Genomic DNA, 27,805 nt, shown 5'->3' on the forward strand with positions numbered 1-27,805 from the left:
AAAGGTTGAGTTTCCTTGGAATGTTCCCAGGAAAGCTGAGCAGGTCTGGAGCTGCTCCGGCAGGGCTGGAATTGCCCTGCAGGGCTTGGGAAGGGAAGGGAATTTTCCAGGCTTGGATCCTCCTGGGATGTTCATCCCGAAAAAATGGGCTTTGGGGGGTGGGGAGGGATTGGAGCTGGGAGAGGTGAGCACGTGGGTCCATCCTGGTTCATCCCAAATCCTTCCTGATTGATCCCAAATCAATCCTGATCTATCCCAGATCCATCCTGATCCATCCCAAATCAATCCCAAATCCTTCCTGATCCATCCCAAATCCATCCTGATTGATCCCAAATCAATCCCAAATCCATCCTGATCCATCCTGAGCCATCCCAAATCAATCCTGATTGATCCCAAATCAATCCCAAATCCATCCTGATCCATCCCAAATCAATCCTGATTGATCCCAGATCCATCCTGATCCATCCCAAATCAATCCCAAATCCTTCCAGATCCATCCCAAATCAATCCCAAATCCATCCTGATTCATCCCAAATCCATCCTGATTGATCCCAAATCAATCCTGATCTATCCCTGATCCATCCCAAATCCATTCTGATTCATCTCAGGTCCATCCCAGATCAATCTCTGAGCACATGGGTCCTTCCTGCTTCATCCCAAATCCATCCTGATTGATCCCAAATCAATCCCAAATCCATTCTGAGCCATCCTGAGCCATCCCAAATCCATCCCAAATCAATCCCAGATCCATCCTGATCCATCCCAAATCAGTCCTGATCTATCCCTGATTGATCCCAAATCAATCCTGATCCATCCCAAATCCATCCTGGTTCATCCTGATCCATCCCAAGTCAATCCTGATTCATCCCAGATCCATCCCAAACCAATTCTGATCAATCCTGATCCATCCCAAATCAATCCCTGAGCTCGTGGATCCGTCCTGGTTCATCCCAAATCCTTCCTGATTGATCCCAAATCAATCCCAAATCAATCCCAAATCAATCCTGATCCATCCCAGATCCATCCTGATTCATCCCAGATCTATCCTGATCCATCCCAAATCAATCCAGATCCTTCCTGCTTCATCCCAAATCCTTCCTGATTGATCCCAAATCAATCCTGATCTATCCCAGATCCATCCTGATCCATCCCAAATCAATCCCAAATCCATCCTGATCCATTCCAAATCGATCCTGATCCATCCCAGATCAATCCTGATTAATCCCAAATCAATCCCAAATCCATCCTGATTGGTCTCAGATCCATCCCAAATACATCCTGGTTCATCCTGATCCATCCCAAACCAATCCTGATAAATCCCAATCCCAGATCCATCCCAAATCAATCCCAGATCAATCCTGATTCATCCCAGATCCATCCTGATCCATCCCAAACCAATCCCTGAGCTCGTGGATCCTTCCTGATTCATCCCAAAACCTTCCTGATTGATCCCAAATCAATCCCAAATCCATCCTGATCCATCCCAAATCAATCCTGATTGATCCCAAATCAATCCCAAATCCATTCGGAGCCATCCTGAGCCATCCCAAATCCATCCCAAATCAATCCCAGATCCATCCTGATCCATCCCAAATCAATCCTGATCCATCCCAAATCCATCCTGGTTCATCCTGATCCATCCCAAGTCAATCCTGATTCATCCCAGATCCATCCCAAACCAATTCTGATCAATCCTGATCCATCCCAAATCAATCCCTGAGTTCATGGATCCTTCCTGATTCATCCCAAATCCTTCTTGATTCATCCCAAATCAATCCCAAATCAATCCTGATCCATCCCAAATCCATCCTGATTCATCCTGATCCATCCCAAATCAATCCTGATCCATCCCAAATCAGTCCTAATTCATCCCAGATCCATCCCAGATCCATCCCAGATCAATCCTGATTGTTCCCAGATCCATCCCAAACCAATCCTGATCCATCCCAAATCAATCCCACATCCATCCTGAGCTTCTGGATCCATCCCAAATCCATCAGAGCCTCTGAATCCATCCCAAATCCATCCTAGATCAATTCCAGATCCATCCTGATCCATCCCAAATCCATCCTAGATCAATTCCAGATCCATCCTGATCCATCCCAAATCCATCCCTGAGCCCATGGATCCATCCCAGATCCATCCCAGATCCATCCCAGATCCATCCCAGATCAATCCCATCTCTGTGTGATTCCCTGGATCCATCCCAAATCCAATCCAGATCAATCCCAGCTCCAACCTGATCAATCCTGAGCCTCTGGATCCATCCTGACCAATCCCAGATCAATCCCAGATCCATCCTGAGCCTCTGGATTCATCCAGCTCCATCCCATCTCCCTGTGATTCCCTGCCTCCATCCCATCTCCATGGAAATCTGGGATAACCAAACTCTCCTTCCTGACCTTCCATTTCCCACTGGGGTTTTTCCTAGGGCAGCCCAAACCTGACCCCAAATTCCCTGAAATCCCAAACCTGGGAAGTTTTCCTGAAGGGAATTTGGGATCTCCTGGGGTTGGGATCTCAGCCATTCCCAGAATTCCTGCTGGGAAAAATCCCATCCCTGCTCCTGTGGGGTTTTCCAGAGGGGAATCCAGGCTGATCCTGAGCTGATCCCGATCCTGCAGGAAGGGATTCAGGAGAAATTCCCAGTTTTTCCACCTTAACATTGAATTCCCACCAGAATTTGGGGATTTCTGGGATGTGAAGCCCAGCAAGGCTTTTCCAGCAATCCCAGATTTCATCCTCAGGGATAAAGCTTTGTTTGTGGGATGGGAAGGGAAGATCCTAAAAAAATCCTAAAGAATTCCTGGCGGCTCCAGCCTGGAATCCGGGGGTGTGGGGAAGGAGGGAGTGACATTTTTTGGGACGAGCTGGGAACATTTTTTGGGATGAGCTGGGAACACTTTTTGGGATGAGATGGGAACACTTTTTGGGATGAGCTGGGAACACTTTTTGGGATGAGCTGGGAACACTTTTTGGGATGGGCTGGGAACACTTTTTGGGATGAGCTGGGAACATTTTTTGGGATGAGCTGGGAACACTTTTTGGGATGGGCTGGGAACATTTTTTGGGATGGGCTGAGCTCTGGGATGAGCTCCAGATCCCAATACTGCTCATCCCAATCCCACCAAAATCTGGGATCGTGCTGGCTCTGAGCCTTTTCCACATTCCACATTCCACATTCCCTCCTCCTCCAGCCATTCCCGGCACAGTTCCCAGTTCCTGGCTTTCGGGAATGCCTCGTTCCTATCCCAGTTTTCTCCTCTATCCCACTAAAACCTCCTCCTGCTTTGGGATTTGGGATCCTGCTGTGCTTCCATCCTTCATTCCCACATTCCCACATCCCTCCTCCTTCCCCAGCCATTCCCGGTGCAATTCCCAGTTCCTGGCTTTCAGGAATGCCTCATTTCTCATCTCTATCCCACTAAAATCTGGGATCGCGCTGGCTCTGAGCTTTTACCACATTCCCACGTTCTCCATTCCCACATTCCTCCTCCCCGCCCCATTCCCGGTGCAATTCCCAGTTCCTGGCTTTTGGAATGCCTCATTTCCCATCCCAATCCCACTAAAACCTCCTCCCAGTGGGATTTGGGATCCTGCTGTGCTTCCACCCTTCATTCCCTCATTCCCACATCCCTCCTTCCCCAGCCATTTTCAGCACAGTTCCCAGTTACTGCTTTTGGGAATACCTCATTTCTCCACTATTCCTATCCCTATTTTCTCCTCTATCCCACTAAAACCTCCTCCTGCTCTGGGATTTGGGATCCTGCTGTGCTTCCACCCTTCATTCCCACATTCCACATTCCCTCATTCCCTCATTCCCACATTCCTCCTCCCCGCCCCATTCCCGGCAGAATTCCCAGTTCCTGCTTTTGGGAATGCCTCATCTCTCCACTATCCCACTAAAATTCTGGGATCGCGCTCTCCGAGCTTTCCCACATTCCCCATTCCCACATTCCCTCTCCCTCCTCCCCGCCCCATTCCCGGTGCAATTCCCAGTTCCTGGCTTTCAGGAATGCCCCATTTCTCATCCCAATCCCACTGAAACCTCCTCCCGCTCTGGGATTTGGGATCCTGCTGTGCTTCCACCCTTCATTCCCACATTCCCACATTCCCACATTCCCACATTCCCTCCTCCTCCTCCCCGCCCCATTCCCGGCACAATTCCCAGTTCCTGGCTTTAGGGAATACCTCATTTCTCCACTATTCCTATCCAAATTTTCTCCTCTATCCCACTAAATCCTCTATCTCCTCCCAGTGGGATTTGGGATCCTGCTGTGCTTCCACTCTTCCCATATTCCCTCCTTCTCCTCCTCCCCGCCCCATTCCCGGTGCAATTCCCAGTTCCTGGCTTTCAAGAATGCCTCATTTCTCATCTCTATCCCACTCAAATCTGGGATCGAGCACTCTGAGCTTTTCCCACATTCCCTCTCCCTCCTCCCCGCCTCATTCCCGGTGCAATTCCCAGTTCCTGGCTTTCAGGAATGCCACATTTCTCATCTCTATCCCACTAAAACCTCCTCCCAGTGGGATTTGGGATCCTGCTGTGCTTCCACCCTTCCCACATTCCACATTCCCATCCCTCCTCCCTCTGCCATTCCCTTCCTCATTCCCGGTGCAATTCCCAGTTCCTGCTTTTCCCCAGTACTCATTTCTCATTCCTATCCTTATTTTCCCATCCCAATCCCACTAAAACCTCCTCTCGCTTTGGGATTTGGGATCCTGCTGTGCTTCCACCCTTCCCACATTCCCACATTGCCACATCCCTCCTCCCCGCCCCATTCCCGGCACAGTTCCCAGTTCCTGCTTTTGGGAATACCTCATTTCTCATCTCTATCCCACTAAAAATCTGGGATCGAGCACTCCGAGCTTTTCCCACATTGCTACATCCCTCCTCCTCCTCCCCCAGCCATTCCCAGTGCAATTCCCAGTTCCTGCTTTTGGGAATGCCTCATTTCTCCACTATTCCTATCCCTATTTTCCCACCCCAATCCCACTAAAACCTCCTCCCAGTGGGATTTGGGATCCTGCTGTGCTTCCACCCTTCCCACATCCCTCCTCCTCCTCCCCGCCCCATTCCCGGTGCAATTCCCAGCTCCTGGCTTTCGGGAATGCCTCATCTCTCCACTATCCCACTAAAATTCTGGGATCGCGCTGGCTCCGAGCTTTCCCACATTCCCCCATTCCCACATCCCCACATCCCTCCTCCTCCTCCCCCGGCCCTTCCCCGCTCCCGGCGGGCTCTGAGCGCAGCTTTTCCCGGGAATTCCAGGAATCTGCTCTTCCTGGAAGGTGAGCGGCTGCGTGCGCCCGGCCAGCGCCGCCGCCCTGCACGGCCCGCCCGGCATCCCGCGGCTCTTCCCGGGAATCCCCGCCATCCAGAGCGCGCCGGGCTACCTGCAGCAAGGTGCGAACACCGGGAATTCCGGCCGGGAGAACTCCGCGGGAGCGGGGAAGGGAGGGAGGCTGGAATTCCCGGCGCTGGAGGGAGGTGGGAAGGGAAGGGGGAGCGGCTTGGCCACTCCCAGGGGTGGGATCAGAGGGATTTGGGATTTTGGAGGAGCAGGAGATTCCCGGAGAGGCGCCGGGAGGGGATTTGGGGCTGGAATTGCGGGATCGGAGCGAGCTGGGAGCGGGATGAGGCTGCTGGATCTTCCCAAGGGTCGGTGCTGCTCGGGGTGAGGGGTTTGGGGTTCGGGAGGGGATTTGGGGAGTCTGGAATTCCCTAAACGGGGGGAAATGTCCGTGGAATGGGAGCTGAGCCGGGTGGGATCGGGATGAGGCTTTGGGGTTTTGGGATTCGGGATTTTGGGATTCGGGATTTGTGATTCGGGATTTGGGATTCGGGATTTGGGATTGTGGAGGAGCCAGAGATGGTCTGGGATGGGATTTAGGGGATTTGGGGAGTCTGGAATTCCCTAAATGGGGGGAAATGTCCATGGAATGGGAGCTGAACCGGGTGGGATTGGGATGAAGCTTTGGGATTTTGGGATTCGGGATTTGGGATGTGATCATGGAGGAGCCAGAGCTGGTCTGGGATGGGATTTAGGGAGATCTGGGGAGTCTGGAATTCCCTGAATGGGGGGAAATGTCCGTGGAGTGGGAGCTGAGCTGAGTGGGATCGGGATCACATTCCAGGGTTTTCCAAGGGTTGGTGCTGATCGGGTCTGAGGGATTTGGGATTTGCCCCTGGAATAGCCAGGGATTATCCAGGAGGGGATTTAGGGGATTTAGGGAGTCTGGAATTCCCTGAATGGGGGGAAATGTCCGTGGAATGGGAGCTGAGCTGGCTGGGATTGGGATGAGGCTTTGGGATTTTCCAGAGGGGATTTAGGAATTCCCTAAATGGGGGGAAATGTCCATGGAATGGGAGCTGAGCTGGCTGGGATTGGGATGAGGCTTTGGGGTTTTCCAAGGGCCAGTCCTGAGCGGGTCTGAGGGATTTGGGATTTTCCCCTGGAGGAGCCAGAGATGGTCTGGAATGGGATTTAGGGGATTTAGGGAGTCTGGAGTTCCCTAAATGGGGGGAAATATTCATGGAATTGGATCAGAGCTGGGTGGGATCGGGATGAGGCTTTGGGATTTTGGGATTCGGGATTTGGGATTCAGGATTTGCCCCTGGAATGGCCAGGGATGGTCTGGAATAGGATTTAGGGGATTTAGGGAGTCTGGAATTCCCTAAATGGGGGGAAATGTCTGTGGGATTGAATCAGAGCTGGGTGGGATCAGGATGAGGCTTTGGGATTTTCCAAGGGGTCAGTGCTGCCCCATCCCAGAGGGATTTGGGATTTGGGATTTGCCCCTGGAGGAGCCAGAGATGTTCTGGGAAGGGATTTAGGAATTCTGGAATTCCCCGTGCCAGAGGGAAGAGTTGGGAAAAACCCGACCCCTTTGGAAAGTGATTTTTTCCCCCAGAATTTCCCCCTGGATTAGCTCTGGGGGGATATTTAGGGATCCTGGAGGGGAATTTTGGGATCCTGGAGGAATATTTAGGGATCCTGGGGGGGAATTTCAGAATTCTGGAACTCCCTTTGCCAGAGGGAAGAGTTGGGAAAAACCCGACCCCTTTGGAAAGTGTTTTTTTCCCCCAGAATTTCCCCCTGGATTAGCTCTGGGGGGATATTTAGGGATCCTGGAGGGGAATTTTGGGATCCTGGAGGAATATTTAGGGATCCTGGGGGGGAATTTCAGAATTCTGGAACTCCCTTTGCCAGAGGGAAAAGCTGGGACAAGCCTGACCCCTTTGGAAAGAGTTTTTTTCCCCAGAATTTCCCCCTGGATCAGCTCTGGGGGCATATTTAGGGATCCTGGAGGGGAATTTAGGAATTCTGGAAGGGAATTTAGGGATCCTGGAGGGGAATTTAGGGATCCTGGAGGGGAATTTAGGAATTCTGGAAGGGAATTTAGGGATCCTGGAGGGGAATTTAGGGATCCTGGGGGGGAATTTAGGAATTCTGGAAGGGAATTTAGGGATCCTGGAGGGATACTTAGAGGTCCTGGAGGGGAATTTAGGGATCCTGGAGGGGAATTTAGGGATCCTGGAGGGGAATTTAGGGATCCTGAGGGGAATTTCAGAATTCTGGAAGGGAATTTAGGGATCCTGGAGGGGAATTTAGAGATCCTGGAGGGGAATTTAGGGATCCTGAGGGGGAATTTAGGAATTCTGGAAGGGAATTTAGGGATCCTGGAGGGGAATTTCAGAATTCTGGAACTCCCTTTGCCAGAGGGACAAGCCCGACCCCTTTGGAAGGAGATTTTCCCCCACAATTTGCCCAGAACATCCAGGCAGAGCCGATTTCCCCGGGAGCCTCCGGGCTCAGCATTCCAGAGCCTGGGAAGCAGCAGCAGCAGCTCTTCCCAGCCTTTCCCACCCTCTTCCCGGGAAGGGAGGAATTTTTCTCCCCCCCGGGAGGTTTGGGATGTTTGGGAAAGGCTGAGCCACTTCCCGGGAGTCATTCCCGGCCAATCCCAGCCCCGGGGAATGCCGAGACTTTTCCAGCTGCTGGGTTTTTTTGGGTTTTTTTTTTTTGGAGTTTAGAAATCGCATTCCCAGCTGCTCCCGGGGAAGTTTTCCATCCCGAAATTCCGCCGTTCCCATGGCGAAGGGGGGAGGAGGGAGGGGGGATTTTGGGATCGCTGGGATGGGAAAAAAAGGGGAAAAATGGAATAAAAAAAAATCTGCAGGCAGCTGTTTTAGGGGATGGGCTGGGCGGGGATTGGCGAGCCTGGGATGGTTGGGAATTGTCGGGAAGGAATTGTGGGTCCTGGGAAAGGGCAGGAGGGGAAATTGGTCTGTGGGGTGAGCAGTGGGGTGATCTATGGGGTGATCTATGGGGTGATCTATGGGATTGATCCATAGGGTTATCTATGGGGTTATCTATGGGGTGAGCAGTGGGGTTATCTATGGGGTGAGCAGTGGGGTTATCTATGGGGTTATCTATGGGATTGATAGGGTTATCAGTGGAGTGATCAGTGGGGTGAGCACTGGGGTTATCCATGGGGTTATCTGTGGTGTGATCTATGGGGTGATCTATGGGATTGATCCATAGGATTATCAGTGGGGTGATCCATGGGATTATCTATGGGGGTTATCTATGGGGTGAATCTGTGGGGTAATCCATGGGATTCATCCATAGGATTATCAGTGGGGTGAGCACTGGGGTTATCTATGGGGTGATCTATGGGGTGATCTATGGGATTGATCCATAGGATTATCAGTGGGGTGATCAATGGTGTGATCCATAGGGTTATCCATGGGGTGATCCATGGGATTATCAATGGGGTTATCTATGGGGTGATCCATGGGCTAGATCTGTGGATTGATCCATGGGGTGATCTATAGGGTTATCTATGGGGTGAATCTATGGGTGATCCATAGGGTTATCTATGGGGTAGATATGTGGATTGATCTGTAGGGTGATCCATAGGGTGATCTATGGGGTTATCCATGGGTGATCTATGGGATTATCTATGGGGTTATCTATGGGATGATCAGTGGGGTTATCCATGGGTGATCTATGGGATTATCTATGGGGTTATCTATGGGATGATCAGTGGGGTTATCCATGGGTGATCTATGGGATTATCTATGGGGTTATCTATGGGATGATCAGTGGGGTTATCTATGGGTGATCTATGGGGTTATCTATGGGGTTATCTATGGGATGATCAGTGGGGTTGTCCATGGGTGATCTGTGGGGTGATCCATGGGGTGATCTATGGGGTGATCTATGGGGTTATCCATGGGGTTATCTATGGGATTGATCCATGGAGTTATCCTTGGGGAGGATTATCTGTGGTGTTATCAATAGGGTTATCCGTGGGGTGATCCATGGGATTGATCCATGAAGTGATCAATTGGGTGATCTATGGGGTTATCCATGGGGTGGATCTATGGGGTTATCTGTGGATTGAACCATGGGGTTATCCATAGGGTTATCCATGGGGTGATCTATAGGGTTATCCATAGGGATGACCCATGGGGTGAATCCATCCCTGGGAATTCTTTGCTGCCAGGTTAGGGGTTTGGGGTTGGGAATGGGGGAATTCCTACCCCCAGCCCTTCCCAAATCCGGATTGGGAATTTCCTCCTGGGAACAAATCCCTGCCCCCAGCCCTTCCCAACTCCAGATTAGGGGTTGGCAATGGGATTGGGAATGGGGTTGGCAATGGGATCAAATCCCTGTCCCCAGCCCTTCCCAAGCCCGGATCAGGGGTTGGCAGTAGGATCAAACCCCCAGTTCCCAGTCTGACAGCTCTCCCGTCCCGCAGGCAGCCAGCAGGAGTTCAGCTCAGCCATCGTGGCAGCAGCAGCTCGCAGCCCGCCCAGCGCCGCCTCCTCCCCGCGCTCCCCCAGCCGCTCCCTCAGCGGTGAGTGTCCCAAAATTCCCCAAATTCACAATTTCCCTGCTCCAGGCTCCTCCCCGCGCTCCCCCAGCCGCTCCCTCAGCGGTGAGTGTTCCCAAAATTCCCCAAATTCCCAATTTCCCTGCTCCAGGCCTCCTCCCCGCGCTCCCCCAGCCGCTCCCTCAGCGGTGAGTGCTCCCAAATATTCCCAAAATTCCCAATTTCCAATTTCCCTGCTCTGGGAGGGGCTGGGAAGAGGAGGAAAGGGGAAAGCTGGGGTTGGGATTAGGGTGGAGTGGCTGCTGGGGCTCTGATCCCAGTCCTGATCCCAGTCCTGATCCCAAAACTGATCCCAAAACTGATCCTGATCACAATCCTGATCCTGATCCCAAAACTGATCCCAGTCCTGATCCTGATCCCTGATCCCAACTCTGATCCCAATTCCTGATCCCAATCCTGATCCTGATCTCTGATCCTGATCCCAATTCTTGATCCTGATCCTAACACTGATCCTGATCCTGACACTGATCCCAATTCCTGATCCTGATCCTGATCCCAACTCTGATCCCAACATTGATCCCAACTCTGATCCCAATTCCTGATCCCAGCTCTGATCCCAACACTGATCCTGATCCCGATCCCGATCCTAATCCCTGAATTCAGCTCTGATCCCAATCCCCAATCCCAATCCACGTTTCCTATCCCCAATCCCTGATCCCAATCCCCAATCCGTGATCCCAATCCCAGCCTCTGATCCCAAACTGGGAATTTCCCACTTTGGTTCCAGAAATCCCAACACTGAAGGGTGGAAAATCCCATCTGAGGCTTGAAGATCCCAAATCTTTCCCGGAGCCTTGGAATTCCATCTCTGGTGCTCCAGGGATCCCTGAATTTCTTTGGGATTTCTTTGGGATTCTTTGGGATTTCTTTGGAATTTCTTTGGAATTCCTTTGGGATTTCTCTGGGATTTCTCTGGGATGAGTTCTCCTCCATCCCAGGGTTTCTCAGTCTTCAACCCTGCTGGAAAATTCCCTCTCTCCCACTCCCAGCTGCTGCTCTGTTGTTCCCTTTTTCCTGGGAAAAAGAATTCCCAGGAATTTGAGGTTTGGGATCCAAAAAAAAACCCAAACTCCGCGATTTTGGGATCAAAAACCCTGGGAATTCGCTCTGATCCCTCACTATTGATCTCATTTTTGTGCTGGGAAGCAGCTGGAATCCCTGGAATGTCAGCATTCCAGAGGGTGAGGGAGCCTTTCCTGATGGAATGTGGGAAATCCCGACGGGATGTGGGAAAACCCTCGGAATTCACTCAGAATTCCCTCATGATTTATCCCATATTTGTCCTGGAAAACACCTGGAAGCTCTGGAATTTCGACATTCCAGAGGGTGGGGCAGCCTTTCCCACTCCTGGAATCTGCTGGGATGTGGGAAATTCCAACGGGATGTGGGAAAACCCTCAGAATTCCCTGAAATTCCTCATCATTTATCCCACATTTTGTCCTGGAAAACACCTGGAAGCTCCTCGGGAAGGTGGAATTTTGCCATTCCCAGCTTCTCCCTCTTCGGGAATCCCACAGGATGTGGGAAAACCCTTTGGAATTCGCCGGGAATTCGCTCTGCTTCCTCATGATTTATCCCATATTTGTCCCGGGAAAACACCTGGAAGCTCTGGAATTTCGGCATTCCAGAGGGTGGGGCAGCCTTTCCCACTGCTGGAATCTGCTGGGATGTGGGAAATTCCGACAGGATGTGGCACAATCCCTCTGGAATGTGGGACAATCCCACCTTTCCCGGGGGTGGCTCCCAATTCCTTCCTGAATTCCTGAATTCCCGAATTCCCAAATTCCTTCCTGAATTCCCAAATTCCTTCCCAAATTCCCGAATTCCCAGCTCGTCCCCTGAATTCCAGAACCTCCCCGGATTCCAGAGGGAGGAGAAACTCTGGGAAAAACAAAAAACCCAAAACCATTCCCTGAGGGAATGCAGGGAGGGAGAAGAATTCCCAATAAAATCTGAGCTCAGACTCAGACTGATCCCGGGAGAGGCAGAGGAGTTTCTCCCGCCGGGAATGCTGCGGGAATTGCCTGGGAGGAGCTCAGGGCAGAATTCCAGGGGTTTTCAGGCAGCAGGAAAAGCTGTGGTGGATGAATCCCTGAATCCTTGAATCCCCAAATTTTTGAATCCTTGAATCCCCAAATTTTTGAATCCCTGAATCCTTGAATCCCCAAATCTTTGAATCCCTGAATCCCTTCCTCAATTCCTTTCACTGAATCCCTTCCCTGCTTCTCTTCCCCAAATCCCATTCCCCAAATCCTTCCCCAAATCCCTTTCCCAAATCCCTTTCCCTGAATCTCTTCCCAATTCCCTTTCCCCAGATTCCTTTGGAAACAATCCCTTCACGATTCCCTTCCCTGATTTCCTTTCCCTGAATCCCTCCTGGATTCCCTTCCCGAATTTCTGATTCCCTTCCCAAATTTCTGATTCCCTTCCCGAATTTCTGATTCCCTTCCCGAATCCTTTGGAAAGCAATCCCTTTCCCTTTCTCTGAATTCCCTCCTGGATTCCCTTCCCCAAATCCCTTTGGAATGCAATCTCCTCCCAAATTCCTGAATCCCTAAATCCCTTTCCCTGAATCTCTTCCCAATTCCCTTCCCCGAATCCCTTTGGAAACAATTCCTTCAGGAATCCCTAATTCCCCAAATCCCTTTCCCAAATCCTTCCCCGATTCCCTCCCTGAATTCCTTTGGAAGCAATCCCTTCCCAAATTCCTTTCAAAAGCATTCCCTTCCCTGATTCCTTTCCCCAGTTCCCTCCCTGAATCCCTGAATTCCTTCACAATTCCATTCCCTGATTCTTTTTCCCCATTCCTTTCCCCAAATCCCTCCTGGATTACTCTTCCCAAATCCCTGAATCCTTGAATTTCTGAATCCCTGAATGTCTTCCCTGATTCCCTTCCTGAATCTCTCCCCAAATCCCTTCCTGACTCCCTTGGAAAACAATCCCTTCCTGAACCCCCAAATTCCTTCTTGAATTCCTGATTCCCTTCCCAATTCCCTTTGGAAAACAATCCCTTCCCAAGTTCCTTTGGAAAACAATCCCTTCCCAAAACCCCAGATTCCTTCCCGAATTCCTGATTCCCTTCCCGATTCCCTTTGGAAACAATCCCTTTGGAAAAGAGTCCCTTCCCAATTTCCTTTGGAAAGCAATCCCTTCCTGAACCCCCAGATCCCTTCCTGAATTCCTGATTCCCTTCCTGATTCCCTTTGGAAAACAATCCCTTTGGAAAACAGTCCCTTCCCGAATTCCTTTGGAAACAATCCCTTCCCAAAACCCCAAATTCTCTCCCGAATTCCTGATTCCCTCCCTGAATCCCTTGGAAACAATCCCTTCCTGAATTCCTGATTCTCTCCCCGAATCCCTCGGACAGCAATTCCTTTGGAAAACAATCCCTTCCTGAACCCACAAATTCCTTCTTGAATTCCTGATTCCCTTCCCGATTCCCTTTGGAAAACAGTGCCTTCCCGAATTCTTTTGGAAACAATCCCTTCCCGAACCCCCAAATCCCTTCCTGAATTCCTGATTCCCTTCCTGATTCCCTTTGGAAACAATCCCTTCCCGAATCCCTGAATCCCCGAATTCCTCTGGAAAACAATCCCTTCCCAAAACCCCAAATTCTCTCCCGAATTCCTGATTCCCTCCCCAGTCCCTCGGACAGCAATCCCTCCCCAGCCCCTCCCGCTCCAGGGAGAAATCCCCAAAGGACACATTCCCGACATTCCCGCGGCATTCCCGGTGAGCGACCTCCGGGAAGGAAGGGTCACTTCCCCTCCTCCCATCCCGCGGCTTTTCCAGCCCTTCCCGAGCTTTTGGAAGGAATTAAAAACCCGGGATTGGCTCCACACGCCTGGGAACCTTCCCGGGGTTTGTGGGAGCTGAGAGCTGGGATTTGGGAAGAGCTGGGATTTGGGAAGAGCTGGGATTTGGGAAGAGCTGGGAATTCTCGGATCCCTCCTGGCCTTCCTGAGGGATTGGGAAGAACCTCCTGCTGGGGAGGGAAGGAGCTGATCCTCGGAATTCCTCCCTGGATCCCCGAAATTCCTCCCTGGATCCTCTGAATTCCTCCCTGGATCCCCGAAATTCCTCCCTGGATCCTCTGAATTCCTCCCTGGATCCCCGAAATTCCTCCCTGGATCCCCGAAATTCCTCCCTGGATCCCTGGAATTCCCTCCTGGATCCCTGGAATTCCCTCCTGGATCCCTGGAATTCCTCCCTGGATCTGCTTTTCCCGCGGGAGCAGCGCTACAGGAGCAGGTGCCATCCCGGGAGCTTCCCAGGGAATTTTCCCTCAGTGAAAAATGGGAAAAAATGGGGAAAAAATTGGAAAAAATGGGAAAAAATGGGAAAAAAACTTTCCCATGGGATCCTTTCCATCCCAAATTCCCAGCTTTTTCCCTAGGGGTTTTCCTGAGGGTTTTTCCCAGAGGTTTTTCCTGGGGGTTTTTCCCGAAGGTTTTTCCCTCAGGAACAGGGAGGGGACGAGGTGGGACAATCCCTGGGACAATCAGAGTGGAATCGGGAGGGAAAAATTCCTCAGGAATGAGGACAAAAACTTTCCCAGGAAGTTTTTTTTTTTTTTTTTTGCAGTTTTTCAACCCCAAATTTTTCCACCCCGCTGAGTTTTTTTTTATTTTTTCCCGGGGAATTTTCTCCTCCCTCCCTCCCTCCTTTTCCCCGCGGGGAACAGTTGGATTTGCAGCATTCCAGAGCTCAGCGGAGCTGCGGGAATGTAGGTCAGGCTGGCACATCCCATCCCATCCTGAAAGCTGGGAAAGGGAGGGAATTCCGGATTCTCCCTCCCTCCTGCACTTCCAGCTGCCATCCAGAGCCTCCCGGGGATTTTTCAGCCCATTTTCCAGCCTTTTCCCAGCATTTTTCCAGCATTTTCCAGCCTTTTCCCAGCATTTTTCCAGGATTTTCCAGCCTTTTCCCAGCCTTTTTTCAGGATTTTCCAGCCGTTTTCCAGCGGTTTTCCAGGTTTTTCATGTCTCTGGGATGAGGGAAGAGCTCCTGAAATTCCAACCCCTTTTCCCAGCTGGATCCCAGAGGGAAATCAGCGCTGGAATCGGCGGAGCTGCAGATTTCCTGCCTCCCCCCAGGGCTCTGCTCTTCCTGCCAATTCCTGCCGGGAATTCTTGCTGCTCCTGTCCAAGATTCCGCGGCTTTGCTTCCTCTGGAGTGCAGGGAATTGGATGGTTTTCCTCTGGATCTGGCCTGGAGTGGATGGATTGGGAATGAACCCCTGGAGAAACGTTTCGGGGAGAAATTCCCACCTTTTCCATGGGAATAAATCCCTGAGAACCCCAGGATTCCTTTTAGGAGCAATTCCTGGGAATAAATCCCTGAGAACTCCAGGATTCCTTTTGGGAACAGTTATTGGGAATAAATCCCTGAAAACCCCAGAATTCCTTTTGGGAACAATTATTGGGAATAAATCCCTGAAAACCCCAGAATTCCTTTTAGGAGCAATTCCTGGGAATAAATCCATGAAAACCCCAAGATTCCTTTCAGGAACAATTATTGGGAATAAATCCCTGAGAACCCCAGGATTCCTTTTAGGAACAATTCCTGGGAATAAATACTTGAGAATCCCAGAATTGTTTTAGGAATAATTCCTGGGAATAAATCCATGAACATCCCAGGATTCCTTTTAGGAACAATTCCCACCCAATCCATGGGAATAAATCCCTGAATAGCCTGGAATTCCTTTTAGGAACAATTCCTACTCGAACCATGGGAATAAATCTCTGAATAAGAATCAGTGAGGTTTTTTTTGGGACCAATTCCCACCCAATCCACAGGAATAAATCCCTGAAAACATCCTGGAATTTCTTTCCAGCCCCAATTCCCACCCAAACTATGGGAATAAATCCCTAGATAAAACTCAGTGAGGTTTTTTTGGGATCAATTCCCACCTGAATCATGGGAATAAATCCCTGAACACCTCAGAATCCCTTCCAGCCCCAATTCCCACCCAATCCCCAGGAATAAATCCCTGAAAACATCCTGGAATTCCCTTCCAGCCCCAATTCCCAGGAATCCCCCAATCCCCCATTCCCTCTCATCATCCCATTTTCCCTTTCCCACTCATCCCATTTTTTTCCTATTCCCTCCCTTCCTCATCCCATTTTCCCCATTCCCTCATCCTGTTTTTTTCCCCCATTCCCTCTCCTCATCCCTTTATTTCCCCCATTTCCATTCTTCATCCCAATTTTTTCTTTCCTCTCCTCATTCCATTTTTCCCATTCCTCATCCCTCTTTTCCCATTCCCTCTCCTCATCCCATTTCCCTTCCCATCCCTCATCCCATTTTTTTCCCCATTCCCTCTCCTCCTCCCATTTTTCCTTCTCTCTCATCCCATTTCTCATTCCCTCTCAACCCATTTCCAGTTCCCTCTCCTCATCCCATTTTTTCCCCTTATCTCTCCTCCTCCCATTTTCCCCATTCCCACTCCTCATCCTGATTTTTTTCCAATTCCCTTTCCTCATCCCTCTTTTCCCCTCCCCATTCCTCATCCTGTTTTTCCCCCATTCCCTCTCCTCATCCCATTTCCCATTCCCACTCCTCATCCCATTTTCCTTTATTCCCTCACCCTATTTTTCCCCCATTCCATTTTCTCATTTTCCCCCCATTCATCCTGTTTTTCCCGTTCCCACAGCAAATTCCATCAGGATAGGAATTCCTGGAGATGTCCAGTGATGAGGAATCCTCAGGCAGGATTTTCTCATTCCCTCTCCTCATCCCATTTTCCCACTCCTGATCCCATTTTTTTCCCCCATTCCCACTCCTAATCCCATTTTCCCCATTCACACACCTCATCCCATTTTTCCCTTTCCCTCATCCCATTTTTCTCTTCCTTCTCATCCCATTTTCCCACTCCTAATCCCATTTTTTCCCCCATTCCCTCTCCTCCTCCCGTTTTCCTCTCCCCACTCCTCATCCCATTTTCCTCTATTCCTCATCCCATTTTTATCTCCCCTCTCGTAATCCCATTTTTTCCCCCATTCTCTCTCCTCATTCCATTTCCCCATTCCCATTCCTAATCCCATTTTTTCCCCCCATTCTGACTCCTAATCCCATTTTCCCCACTCCCACACCTCATCCCATTTTCCCCATTCCCACTTCTCCTCCTGTTTTCCCACTCCTAATCCCATTTTCCCCCTTCCCTATCCTCATCCCATGTTTTTCTCCCATTCCCGCAGTGAACTCCATCAAGGTGGAGATGTCCAGCGATGAGGAATCCTTGGGCAGGATTTTCTCATTCCCTCTCTTCCTCCCATTTTTCCATTCCCTCTCCTCATCCCATTTTTCCCCTTCCCTCATCCCATTTCCCATTCCCTCTCCTCATCCCATTTTTCTCTTCCTTCTCATCCCATTTTCCCACTCCTAATCCCATTTTTTCCCCCATTCCCTCTCCTCCTCCCGTTTTCCTCTCCCCACTCCTCATCCCATTTTCCTCTATTCCTCATCCCATTTTTCTCTCCCCACTCGTGATCCCATTTTTTCCCCCATTCTCTCTCCTCATTCCATTTCCCCCACTCCCACACCTCATCCCATTTTCCCCATTCCCACTCCTCCTGTTTTCCCTTTCCCTAATCCCAATTCCCCATTCCCTCTCCTCATCCCATTTTCCCACTCCTAATCCCATATTTCCCATTCCCACTCCTCATCCCTTTTTTATTCTCCCTTTCCCTCAGCCAACTCCATCAAGGTGGAGATGTCCAGTGATGAGGAATCCTTGGGCAGGATTTTCTCATTCACTCTCCTCATCCCATTACCCCATTCCTCATCCCAATTCCCCATTCCTCATCCCATTACCCCATTCCTCATCTCATTTTCCAATTCCCTCTCCTCATCCCATTTTCCCACTCCTAATCCCATTTTTTCCCCCATTCTCTCTCCTCATTCCATTTTCCTCCATTCCTCATTCCATTTTCCTCTCCCCACTCCTAATCCCATTTTCCCCCTTCCCTCTCCTCATCCCATTTTTTCTCCCTTTCCCGCAGCAATTCCATCAAGGTGGAGATGTCCAGCGATGAGGAATCCTCGGGCAGGATTTTCTCATTCCCTCTCTTCCTCCCATTTTCCCACTCCTAATCCCATTTTCCAATTCCCTCTCCTCATCCCATTTTCCCACTCCTAATCCCATTTTCCCCATTCCCTCTCCTCATCCCATGTTTTCTCCCTTTCCCGCAGCCAACTCCATCAAGGTGGAGATGTCCAGCGATGAGGAATCCTCGGGCAGGATCCTTTCCCAGGAGGACAAGGAGGCTCTGGGCGAGGATTCCCTGCCGGAGCCGTTCCCCGAGCCGGAGCCGTTTCCCGAGCCTCACTCGCCGGGAGGGATTCGCCTTCCCAACGGGAAGCTCAAGTGTGACATCTGCGGCATGGTGTGCATCGGGCCCAACGTGCTCATGGTGCACAAGCGCAGCCACACCGGTGAGATCCCGGGAAAAACGGGAAAAATGGGAATTTCTGGGATTGGGGAGTTCTGGGGAGTTCTGGGGAGTTCTGGGGAGGGTTTGGCTTTTCCGCGGTTTTTTTATCCCGGGGGGATCAGAGCTTCGTGCAGCCTGGCCTGGGGGACTTGCAGGGAATCCTTTGGGAATTCTATCCCAGGGATGGAGAATCCTCTGGGAATTCCACTCAGGGATGGGGAATCCTCTGGGAATCTTATCCCAGGGATGGGGAAAACTCTGGGAATTCTATCCCAGGGATGGGGAAAACTCTGGGAGTTCTAGGGATGGGGAATTCTCTGGGAATTCTATCCATGGATGGGGAAAACTCTGGGAATTCTTTCTTGGAATGGGGAATTCTCTGGGAATTCCATCCAGGGATGGGGAAAACTTTGGGAATTCCATTCCAGCCTCCCAGGGAGGAATTTATTGCCATCCCATCCCATAAACCCCATCAATCCCATCCCATAAACCCCATCAATCCCATCCCATAAATCCCATCAATCCCATCAATCCCATCATTCCCATCCCATCATTCCCATTAATCCCATCCTTCCCATCATTCCCATCCCATCAATCCTATCCCAAAGCCATGAAATCCCCAGCATTGGGGCCACAACCAAACCTTCCACATGGCAAATTTTGGGATCTGGAATTTCTGGCACTGGGAACTTCCTCCCACCAGGGTTTGCAGCATCAGGAACCACTTCCTAGTGGGAATGTTCCGTGTTTTCCAGGGGAAAGGCTGTTCCAGTGCCAGCAGTGTGGGATCTCCTTCACTGCACCAACCCATCCCACAGTCCCTGTCCTTTTCCCATCCCATCAATCACATCATTCCCATCCCATCATTCCCATTAATCCCATCAATTCCATTCCATCCCATCAATCCTATCATTCCCATCATTCCCATCCCATCATTCCCATGATTTCCATCATTCCCATTAATCCCATCATTCCCATCCCATAAATCTCATCATTCCATAAATCATCCCATCAATCCCATCCCAGAGCCATGAAATCCTCACCACTGGGTTCACACCTAAACCTTCCACATGGCAAATTTTGGGATCAGGGGCTGCCAGCTCAGGAAACATTGGGATCTGGAATTTCTGGCACTGGGAAGTTTCTCCCACCAGGGTTTGCAGCATCAGGAACCACTTCCCATTGGGAATGTTCCATGTTTTCCAGGGGAAAGGCTGTTCCAGTGCCAGCAGTGTGGGATCTCCTTCACTGCACCAACCCATCCCACAGTCCCTGTCCTTTTCCATCATTCCCATAATTTCCACTAATCCCATCATTCCCATAATGTCCATCATTCCCATCCCATCAATCCCATCCTGCAGCCATGAAATCCTCACCACTGGGGTCACCCAACCCATCCAACCCACAGCAAATTTTGGGATCAGGGGCTGCCGGCTCAGGAAACATTGGGATCTGGAATTTCCCACATCAGGAACCACTTCCTATTGGGAATTCCAGGCACCAGGAACCACTTCCCATAGGGAATTTTCCATGTTTTCCAGGGGAAAGGCCTTTCCAGTGCCAGCAGTGTGGGATCTCCTTCACTGCACCAACCCATCCCACAGTCCCTGTCCTTTTCCCATCCCATCAATCCCATAAATCCCATCATTCCCATCATTTCCATCATTCCCATCAATCCCACCATTCCCATCCCATAAATCCCATAAATCCCATCATTCCATAAATCCCATCAACCCCATCCCAGAGCCATGAAATCCTCAGCACTGGGGTCACCCAATCCCTCCACATGGCAAATTTTGGGATCTGGAATTTCTGGCACTGGGAACTTCCTCCCACCAGGGTTTGCAGCATCAGGAACCACTTCCCAGTGGGAATTTTCTGTGTTTTCCAGGGGAAAGGCTGTTCCAGTGCCAGCAGTGTGGGGTGTCCTTCACCAACCCATCCCACAGTCCCTGTCCTTTTCCCGTCATTCCCATAATTTCCATTAATCCCATCATTCCCATAATGTCCATCATTCCCATCCCATCCATCCCATCCTGCAGCCAGGAAATTCTCAGCACTGGGGTCACACCTAAACCTTCCACATGGCAAACTTTGGGATCAGGGGTTGCTGGCTCAGGAAATGTTGGGATCTGGAATTCCACACACTGAGAACCACTTCCCAGTGGGAATTCCATGTTTTCCAGGGGAAAGGCCATTCCAGTGCCAGCAGTGTGGGGTGTCCTTCACCAACCCATCCCACAGTCCCTGTCCTTTTCCCATCATTCCCATAATTGCCATCATTCCCATAAATCCCATCATTCCCATAAATCCCATCATTCCCATCATTCCCATCGTTCCCATCATTCCCATCCCATCCCATCCCATCAATCCCATCCCAGAGCCATGAAATCCTCACCACTGGGGTCACCCAACCCATCCAACCCACAGCAAATTTTGGGATCAGGGGCTGCCAGCTCAGGAAACATCGGGATCTGGAATTTCTGGCACTGGGAACTTTCTCCCACCAGGGTTTGCAGCATCAGGAACCACTTCCCATTGGGAATGTTCCGTGTTTTCCAGGGGAAAGGCTGTTCCAGTGCCAGCAGTGCGGGGTGTCCTTCACTGCACCAACCCATCCCACAGTCCCTGTCCTATTCCCATCCCATCAATCACATCATTCCCATCCCATCATTCCCATTAATCCCATCAATTCCATTCCATCCCATCAATCCTATCATTCCCATCATTCCCATCCCATCATTCCCATGATTTCCATCATTCCCATTAATCCCATCATTCCCATCCCATAAATCTCATCATTCCATAAATCCCATCAATCCCATCCCAGAGCCATGAAATCCTCACCACTGGGTTCACACCTAAACCTTCCACATGGCAAATTTTGGGATCAGGGGCTGCCAGCTCAGGAAACATTGGGATCTGGAATTTCTGGCACTGGGAACTTTCTCCCACCAGGGTTTGCAGCATCAGGAACCACTTCCCATTGGGAATTTTCCATGTTTTCCAAGACAAAGGCTGTTCCAGTGCCAGCAGTGTGGGATCTCCTTCACTGCACCAACCCATCCCACAGTCCCTGTCCTTTTCCATCATTCCCATAATTTCCACTAATCCCATCATTCCCATAATGTCCATCATTCCCATCCCATCAATCCCATCATTCCCATCCCATCAATCCCATCCTGCAGCCATGAAATCCTCACCACTGGGGTCACCCAACCCATCCAACCCACAGCAAATTTTGGGATCAGGGGCTGCCAGCTCAGAAAACATTGGGATCTGGAATTTCCCACATCAGGAACCACTTCCCTTTGGGAATTCCATGTTTTCCAGGGGAAAGGCCGTTCCAGTGCCAGCAGTGTAGGATGTCCTTCACTGCACCAACCCATCCCACAGTCCCTGTCTTTTTCCCATCCCATCAATCCCATAAATCCCATCATTCCAATAAATCCCATCATTCCCATCATTCCCATCCCATCCCATCAATCCCATCCCAGAGCCATGAAATCCTCACCACTGGGGTCACCCAACCCATCCAACCCCCAGCAAATTTTGGGATCAGGGGCTGCCAGCTCAGAAAACATTGGGATCTGGAATTTCTGGCACTGGGAACATCTTCCCACCAGGGTTTGCAGCACCAGGAACCACTTCCCATTGGGAATTTTCCGTGTTTTCCAGGGGAAAGGCCGTTCCAGTGCCAGCAGTGCGGCGCCTCCTTCACGCAGAAGGGGAACCTGCTGCGCCACATCAAGCTGCACTCGGGGGAGAAACCCTTCAAGTGTCCCTTCTGCTCCTACGCCTGCCGGCGCCGCGACGCGCTCAGCGGCCACCTGCGCACCCATTCCGGTGGGGACCGGGGAATTTGGGAATTTGGGGATGGGGGAATGGGGTGGGAGAGGGGAGTGGCCTTGGAATGGGTCTGGAATGGCCTCAAATGGCCCCAAAATGGCCTCAAATGGCCTCAGAATGGCCCCAAATGGCCTCAAAATGGCCCCAGAATGGCCCCAAATAGCCCCAGAATGACCTCAAATGGCCTCAGAATAGCCCCAGAATGGCCCCAGAATGGCCCCAAAATGGCCCCAGAATGGCCCCAAATGGTCCTAGAATGGGAACAGGAATGGGAATGGGAGAGAGGATGGCCTTGGAATGACCCTGAAACGGCCTCAGAATGGCCTCAAATGGCCCCAGAATGGGAATGGGAATTGGGATGGGGATGGGAGAGGGGGGATGGCCTTGGAATGGCCCCAGAATGACCTCAAATGGCCCCAGAATGGCCCCAGAATGGCCCCAAACAGTCCTGGAATGGTCCTGGGATGGCCAGGGTTTGGAGCAGGAATATGGGAATGGGAATGGGAGAGTTGGAATGGCCTTGGAATGGCACCAAAGAGGTCCAGAATGACCCCAAATGGCCTTGGGATGGGAGAAGGGGGACAGCCTTGGAACAGTACCGAAATGGCCTTGGAATGGCCCCAGAATGACCTTGGAATGGCCCCAGAATGACCTTGGAATGGCCTCAGAATGGCCTTGGAATGGCCCCAGAATGACCTTGGAATGGCCTCAGAATGGCCCCAGAAGGCCCTGGAATGACCCCAAACAGCCTCAGAATGACCCCAAATGGCCCTGGAATGGGAACAGGAATGGAAATGGGAGAGAGCATGGCCTTGGAATGACCCCAAATGGCCCCAAACAGCCTCAGAATGGCTCCAGAATGGCCCCAAACGGCCCTGGAATGACCCCAAACAGCCCTGGAAAGGTCCTAAAATGGCCAAGGTTTGGAGCAGGAATATGGGAATGGGAACAGGAGAGGGGGAATGGCCTTGGAATCACCCCAGAATGGCCTCAAAATGGCCCTGGAATGACCCCAAATGGCCCTGGAATAGCTGGGGTTTGGAGCTGGAATGTGGGAATGGGAACAGGAGAATTGGAACAGCCCCAGAATGACCCCAAATGGCCTTGGGATGACCCCAAACGGCCCCAGAATGACCCCAAATGGCCCCAGAATGACCCCAAATGGCCCCAAATGGCCTTGGGATGACCCCAAATGGCCTTGGGATGACCCCAAATGGCCCCAGAATGGCCAGGGTTTGGAGCAGGAATGTGGGATTGGGAACAGGAATGGGAATGGGAGAGGGGAAACAGCTCTGGGATGGCCCCAGACGGCCCTGGAATGGTCCCAGAACAGCCCTAGAAAGACCCCAAATGGCCCCAAAATGGCCCTGGAATAGCTGGGGTTTGGAGCTGGAATATGGGAACAGGAATGGGAACAGGAATAGCCTTGGAATGGCCCTGAAATGGCCTCAGAATGGTTCAGGAATGGTCCAAAACGACCCTGAAATGGCCCCAAACATTCCCAGAATGACCCCAAATGGCCCCAGAATGACCAGGTTTGGAGCAGGAATATGGGAACAGGGATGGGAGAGTTGGAATAGCCTCAGAATGACCCCAAACAGCCCCGGAATGGCTCCAGAATGACCCCAAAAGGCCCTGGAATAGATGGGATTTGGAGCTGGAATTTGGGAATGGGAAAGGGAATAGGAATGGGAGCAAGGGAATGACCCCAAATGGACCTGGAATGACCCCAAATGGCCCCAGAACGGGTTTGGGGTTGGAAGGAGCTCCCAGGGAGCACTGAGGGATTCAGGACAATCCCACTGGGCGTGGAGAGGAGAATTCCCAGCTTTCCCAAAGAGTGGAGGGGAGAATTCCCAGTTTTTTTTCCTGATGGGAAATAGGAAACGGAGGGAATAATGGAAAATTTGGGAGAAATCTGTGCCAAACCCCATGGAAAAAGCTTTTCCTGAGGTCTCCAGTTCCGGTGTTGTCACCTCCTGTGCCGGGAGGGGACAATTCCCAGAATTCCCAAAGGATGGAGCACAAGGGGAAGCAGGAAACAGGGGGAGAGTGAGAAAAATCCCAGAGAAATCATGGGAAAAGGGGACTGGAATCCAGGGGGATGTGGGTTGGGATTCTGGATGGGATCCAGGCTGAAATCTGGGATTTGGGCTGGAATTCTGCATCCCTGCCTCTCCCCCCTCTTTGGCAGCTCCTTGGCTTTGGGATTTGGGATTTAGGATTTGGGATTTGGGGTCGGGAATGAAGCCCAGCCCAGCCCCAAAACCCGGGATGGGGCTGGAAAAGGGGAAAATTCCTCCTTTTTTCCAGCTCTGGAATGTTCCCAACCCTCCACCTCCCACCCAAAGCCGGGAATTCAGTCAGGAATTCACGGATTGGGATCCTCCCATCCCGAGCCTTCCAGGGATTTCCTGGAAAAAAGACAAAAATCCCAAGGATTTGATGGAATCCGGGTGGGGTTGGAATCCTTTCCTGCCCTTCCCACCCTCTGGATTTGGGATTTGGGAGCCAAACCCCTCATTTTTGGCTCTGTTTTCCCTGGATTTGGGGTTTTCCAGGTGTTGGAACAGCTTCCAGGACTTTCTGGGGCTGTTTGGGAATGAATTCCAGGTGTTTTCCTTAGGGAATTTTTCCTGAAAATCCTCTTGGAATCTCAGCCTCCCCTGGAGCATCCAGAGCTCCTCCTCCTCCCTCTCCTGATCCCAATTTTCCCCAAAATCCCTCATTGTTTCCATCCCCCAATCCCAATTTTCCCAAAATCCCTCCCAGGTTCAACCCCCATTGCTGGATTTTCCCATTTTCCTTTTCCTTTTGGGAATTTCTCTCCCTCCCAGCACATCCAGGACATTCCAGAGGGGTTTTTCCCTCATTCATGCCCTTCAGGTTATCCCAAATTGCCCAAATCCTGGGATTTTCCCTCATTTTTGGGCTCTGTGGATCCCAATCCCACTCCAGGCTGGATTTCCCTCCTGCTCCAGGGATTTTGGGGTCCTTCAGGGGATCCCAAACTGCCCAAATCTCGGGATTTTCCCTCATTTTTGGGCTCTGTGGATTTCCCTCCTGCTCCAGGGATTTTGGGGTCCTTCAGGTTATCCCAAACTGCTCAAATCCCGGGATTTTCCCTCATTTTTGTGCTCCATTCCTCTGCAATCCTCCACTCCGGAGGTCAGGAATTGCAACAATTCCCTCCCAATCCCATCAAACAAAACCTGGAGGGGTTTTTTTTAGGAGTTGATTAGAGAGAAAATCCTTCCTTTTCCCTGAATTCCGGAGCCCAGGGGGTGCTGCACATTCCTGGCTTTGATCTGCCGGGAAATGCTTCCCAAAAAAAGTCAGGGATTAAGGATCCAACATCAAAGGGGCTCCGGGAGGGGAGGGACAGGGAGGGGAGACAGAATTCCATGGGGATTTCCTTCCCTCGTCCCTCCCAGCCTGGAAAATTAAACCCACCTGGAATTTCTGGGGGTTTTTCTGTGGTTGGAAACTTCTGGAATGGTTTGGGGTCAGGAATTGCTGGGATTCCAAAGTGGGCCTGCTGATCCCAGGGATGGGGAAAAATGTGGGAATTGCATCCAGGAATGGGGAAAATGTGGGAATTCCATCCAGGAATTGGGGAAAATGTGGGAATTTCATCCCTGGATGGGGAAAACTCTGGGAATTCCATCCAGGGATGGGAAAACTGTGGGAATTCCATCCAGGGATAGGAAGATCCCAGAGCTGCTCCAGGCTCTGGAATTGCAGCCAGAGATCCCCAGGAGCTTTCCCTGCTCCTTCTCCCCCAATTCCAAATTCCTGTCGAGTTTCTCCCTCATTCCCCAATTCCTTCCACTTTTTCCTCCATTCCCAATTCCTACTTTCTACTCCTCAATTCCTCCCCCATTCCCCAATTTCTCCCATTTCCCAATTCCTTCCACTTTTTTCTCCCACATTCCCCAATTCTTTCCATGTTTTCCTCTATTCCCAATTCCTTCTACTTTTTATTCCCCAATTCTTCCCCCATTCCCCAATTCCTTTTTTCCTTCCCATTCCCCAACTCCTCCCCTTTTCTCCCACATTCCCAAATTCCTTCTGCTCTTCTCCCCCATTCCCCAATCCCTCCCATTTCCCATTTCCTCCCATTTTCTCCCCATTTCCCAATTATTTCCACTTTTTTCTCCCCATTTCCCAATTCCACTTTTTTCTACATTCCAAATTCCCTCCACCATTTTATTCCTCAATTCCTCCCCCATTCCCCAATTCCTTCCACTTTCGTCTCCCATTCCCCAATTCCTCTGCTTTTCTCCCCCATTCCCCAATTCCTTCCACTTTTTCCTCCCCAATTCCTCCCATTTTCTCCTCATTCCCTTCTCCATTCCCCAATTCCTTCTACTTTTTCTCACCTATTCTCCAATTCTTCCCCCATTCCCCAATTTCTCCCCATTCCCAAATTTCTCCCCAATTCTCTAATCCCCAATTCCCCATTTTTTCCCCCATTCCCCAATTCCCAAATCCCCTAATCCCCAATTTCTCCCCATTCCCCAATTCCCCAATTCTTCCCCCATTCCCCAATCCTCAATCTCCAATTCTTCCCCATTCCCCAATTTCTCCCCAATCCCCTAATCCCCAATTCCCTAATTCCCCAATTCCCCATTCCCCAATTATCCAATTCTTCCCCAATTCCCCATTTTTCCCCAATTCCCCAATTCTTCCCCAATTTCTCCCCAATTCCCCAATTCCCCCCACACTCCCATCCTCACCTCCCTGTCCATTTTCCCTCTTTTCCCATTCCCAGTGGCTTCCCCGACGGTGGGCAAACCCTACAAGTGCAGCTCCTGCGGCCGCAGCTACAAGCAGAGGAGCAGCCTGGAGGAGCACCGTGAGCGATGCCACAGCTTCCTCAGGAGCCTGCCCAACGAGCCGCCGGCACAGACAGGTCTGTGGGGAAAATCCCCAAAAAAATCTGGGAAAAACCAGGGGAAATCCTGGGGAAATCCCTCAAAACCATCCCGGAGCTGGGAGGGCAAAGGGAGCTGGATAATGGGGTGGGAATGGAAAAGGATGTGGGAAACACATCCTTTGTGTGGAAAGGATGTGGGAAACACTCAGCTTTCTGCAATTCCCAGACAGTCAGGTTTGTCTGGGAAAGTTCCAGGAGAATTCCAGAAAAATTCTGGGAGAATTCCAGGAAAACTCTGGGAAAATCCCTGAAACAACCCCGGAGCTGGGAGGGTGAGAGGAGCTGCATAATGGGGTGGGAATGGGAAAAGGATGTGGGAAACCCTCAGACTTCTGTAATTCCCAGACAGCCGGGAGAATCCCAGGAAAATTCTGGGAGAATTCCAGGAATATCCAGGGAAAATCCTGGGGAAATCCTCAAAACAACCCTGGAACTGGGGAGGGTGAGAGGAGCTGGATAACAGGGTGGGAATGGGAAAAGGATGAGGGAAACACTCAGCCTTCTGCAATTCCCAGACAGTCAGGAGAATTCCAGGAAAATTCTGGGAGAATTCTGGGAATATCCAGGGAAAATCCTGGGGAAATTCTCAAAACCATCCCGGAGCTGGGGAGAGTGAGGGGAGCTGGATAATGGGGTGGGAATGGGGAAAGGAAACATTCAGTCTCCTGCAATTCCT

General features: G+C 50.9%; 1 protein-coding gene across 5 annotated transcripts in view; it reads left to right on the plus strand.

Annotated features, from left to right (window-relative positions):
* Positions 1-27,805, plus strand: part of IKZF4 (IKAROS family zinc finger 4) — a 50,976-nt gene that overhangs the window by 12,510 nt on the left and 10,661 nt on the right. For 3 of the 5 annotated variants that reach the window (XM_085041198.1, XM_085041196.1, XM_085041200.1), the window contains exons 3-7: positions 5,273-5,407; positions 9,772-9,870; positions 18,100-18,342; positions 22,020-22,187; positions 26,965-27,105. In XM_085041198.1, the coding sequence (XP_084897324.1) occupies positions 5,273-5,407; positions 9,772-9,870; positions 18,100-18,342; positions 22,020-22,187; positions 26,965-27,105 (786 nt within the window). Of the gene's footprint in view, positions 1-5,272; positions 5,408-5,555; positions 5,686-9,771; positions 9,871-18,099; positions 18,343-22,019; positions 22,188-26,964; positions 27,106-27,805 lie in introns of those variants that run through there. The other 2 variants (XM_085041199.1, XM_085041201.1) reach the window with 2 other exon arrangements.

This window comes from Lichenostomus cassidix, chromosome 29, assembly GCF_008360975.1.
Source record: "Lichenostomus cassidix isolate B80296 chromosome 29, HeHo_3.0, whole genome shotgun sequence".
Lineage (NCBI taxonomy): Eukaryota > Metazoa > Chordata > Aves > Passeriformes > Meliphagidae > Lichenostomus > Lichenostomus cassidix.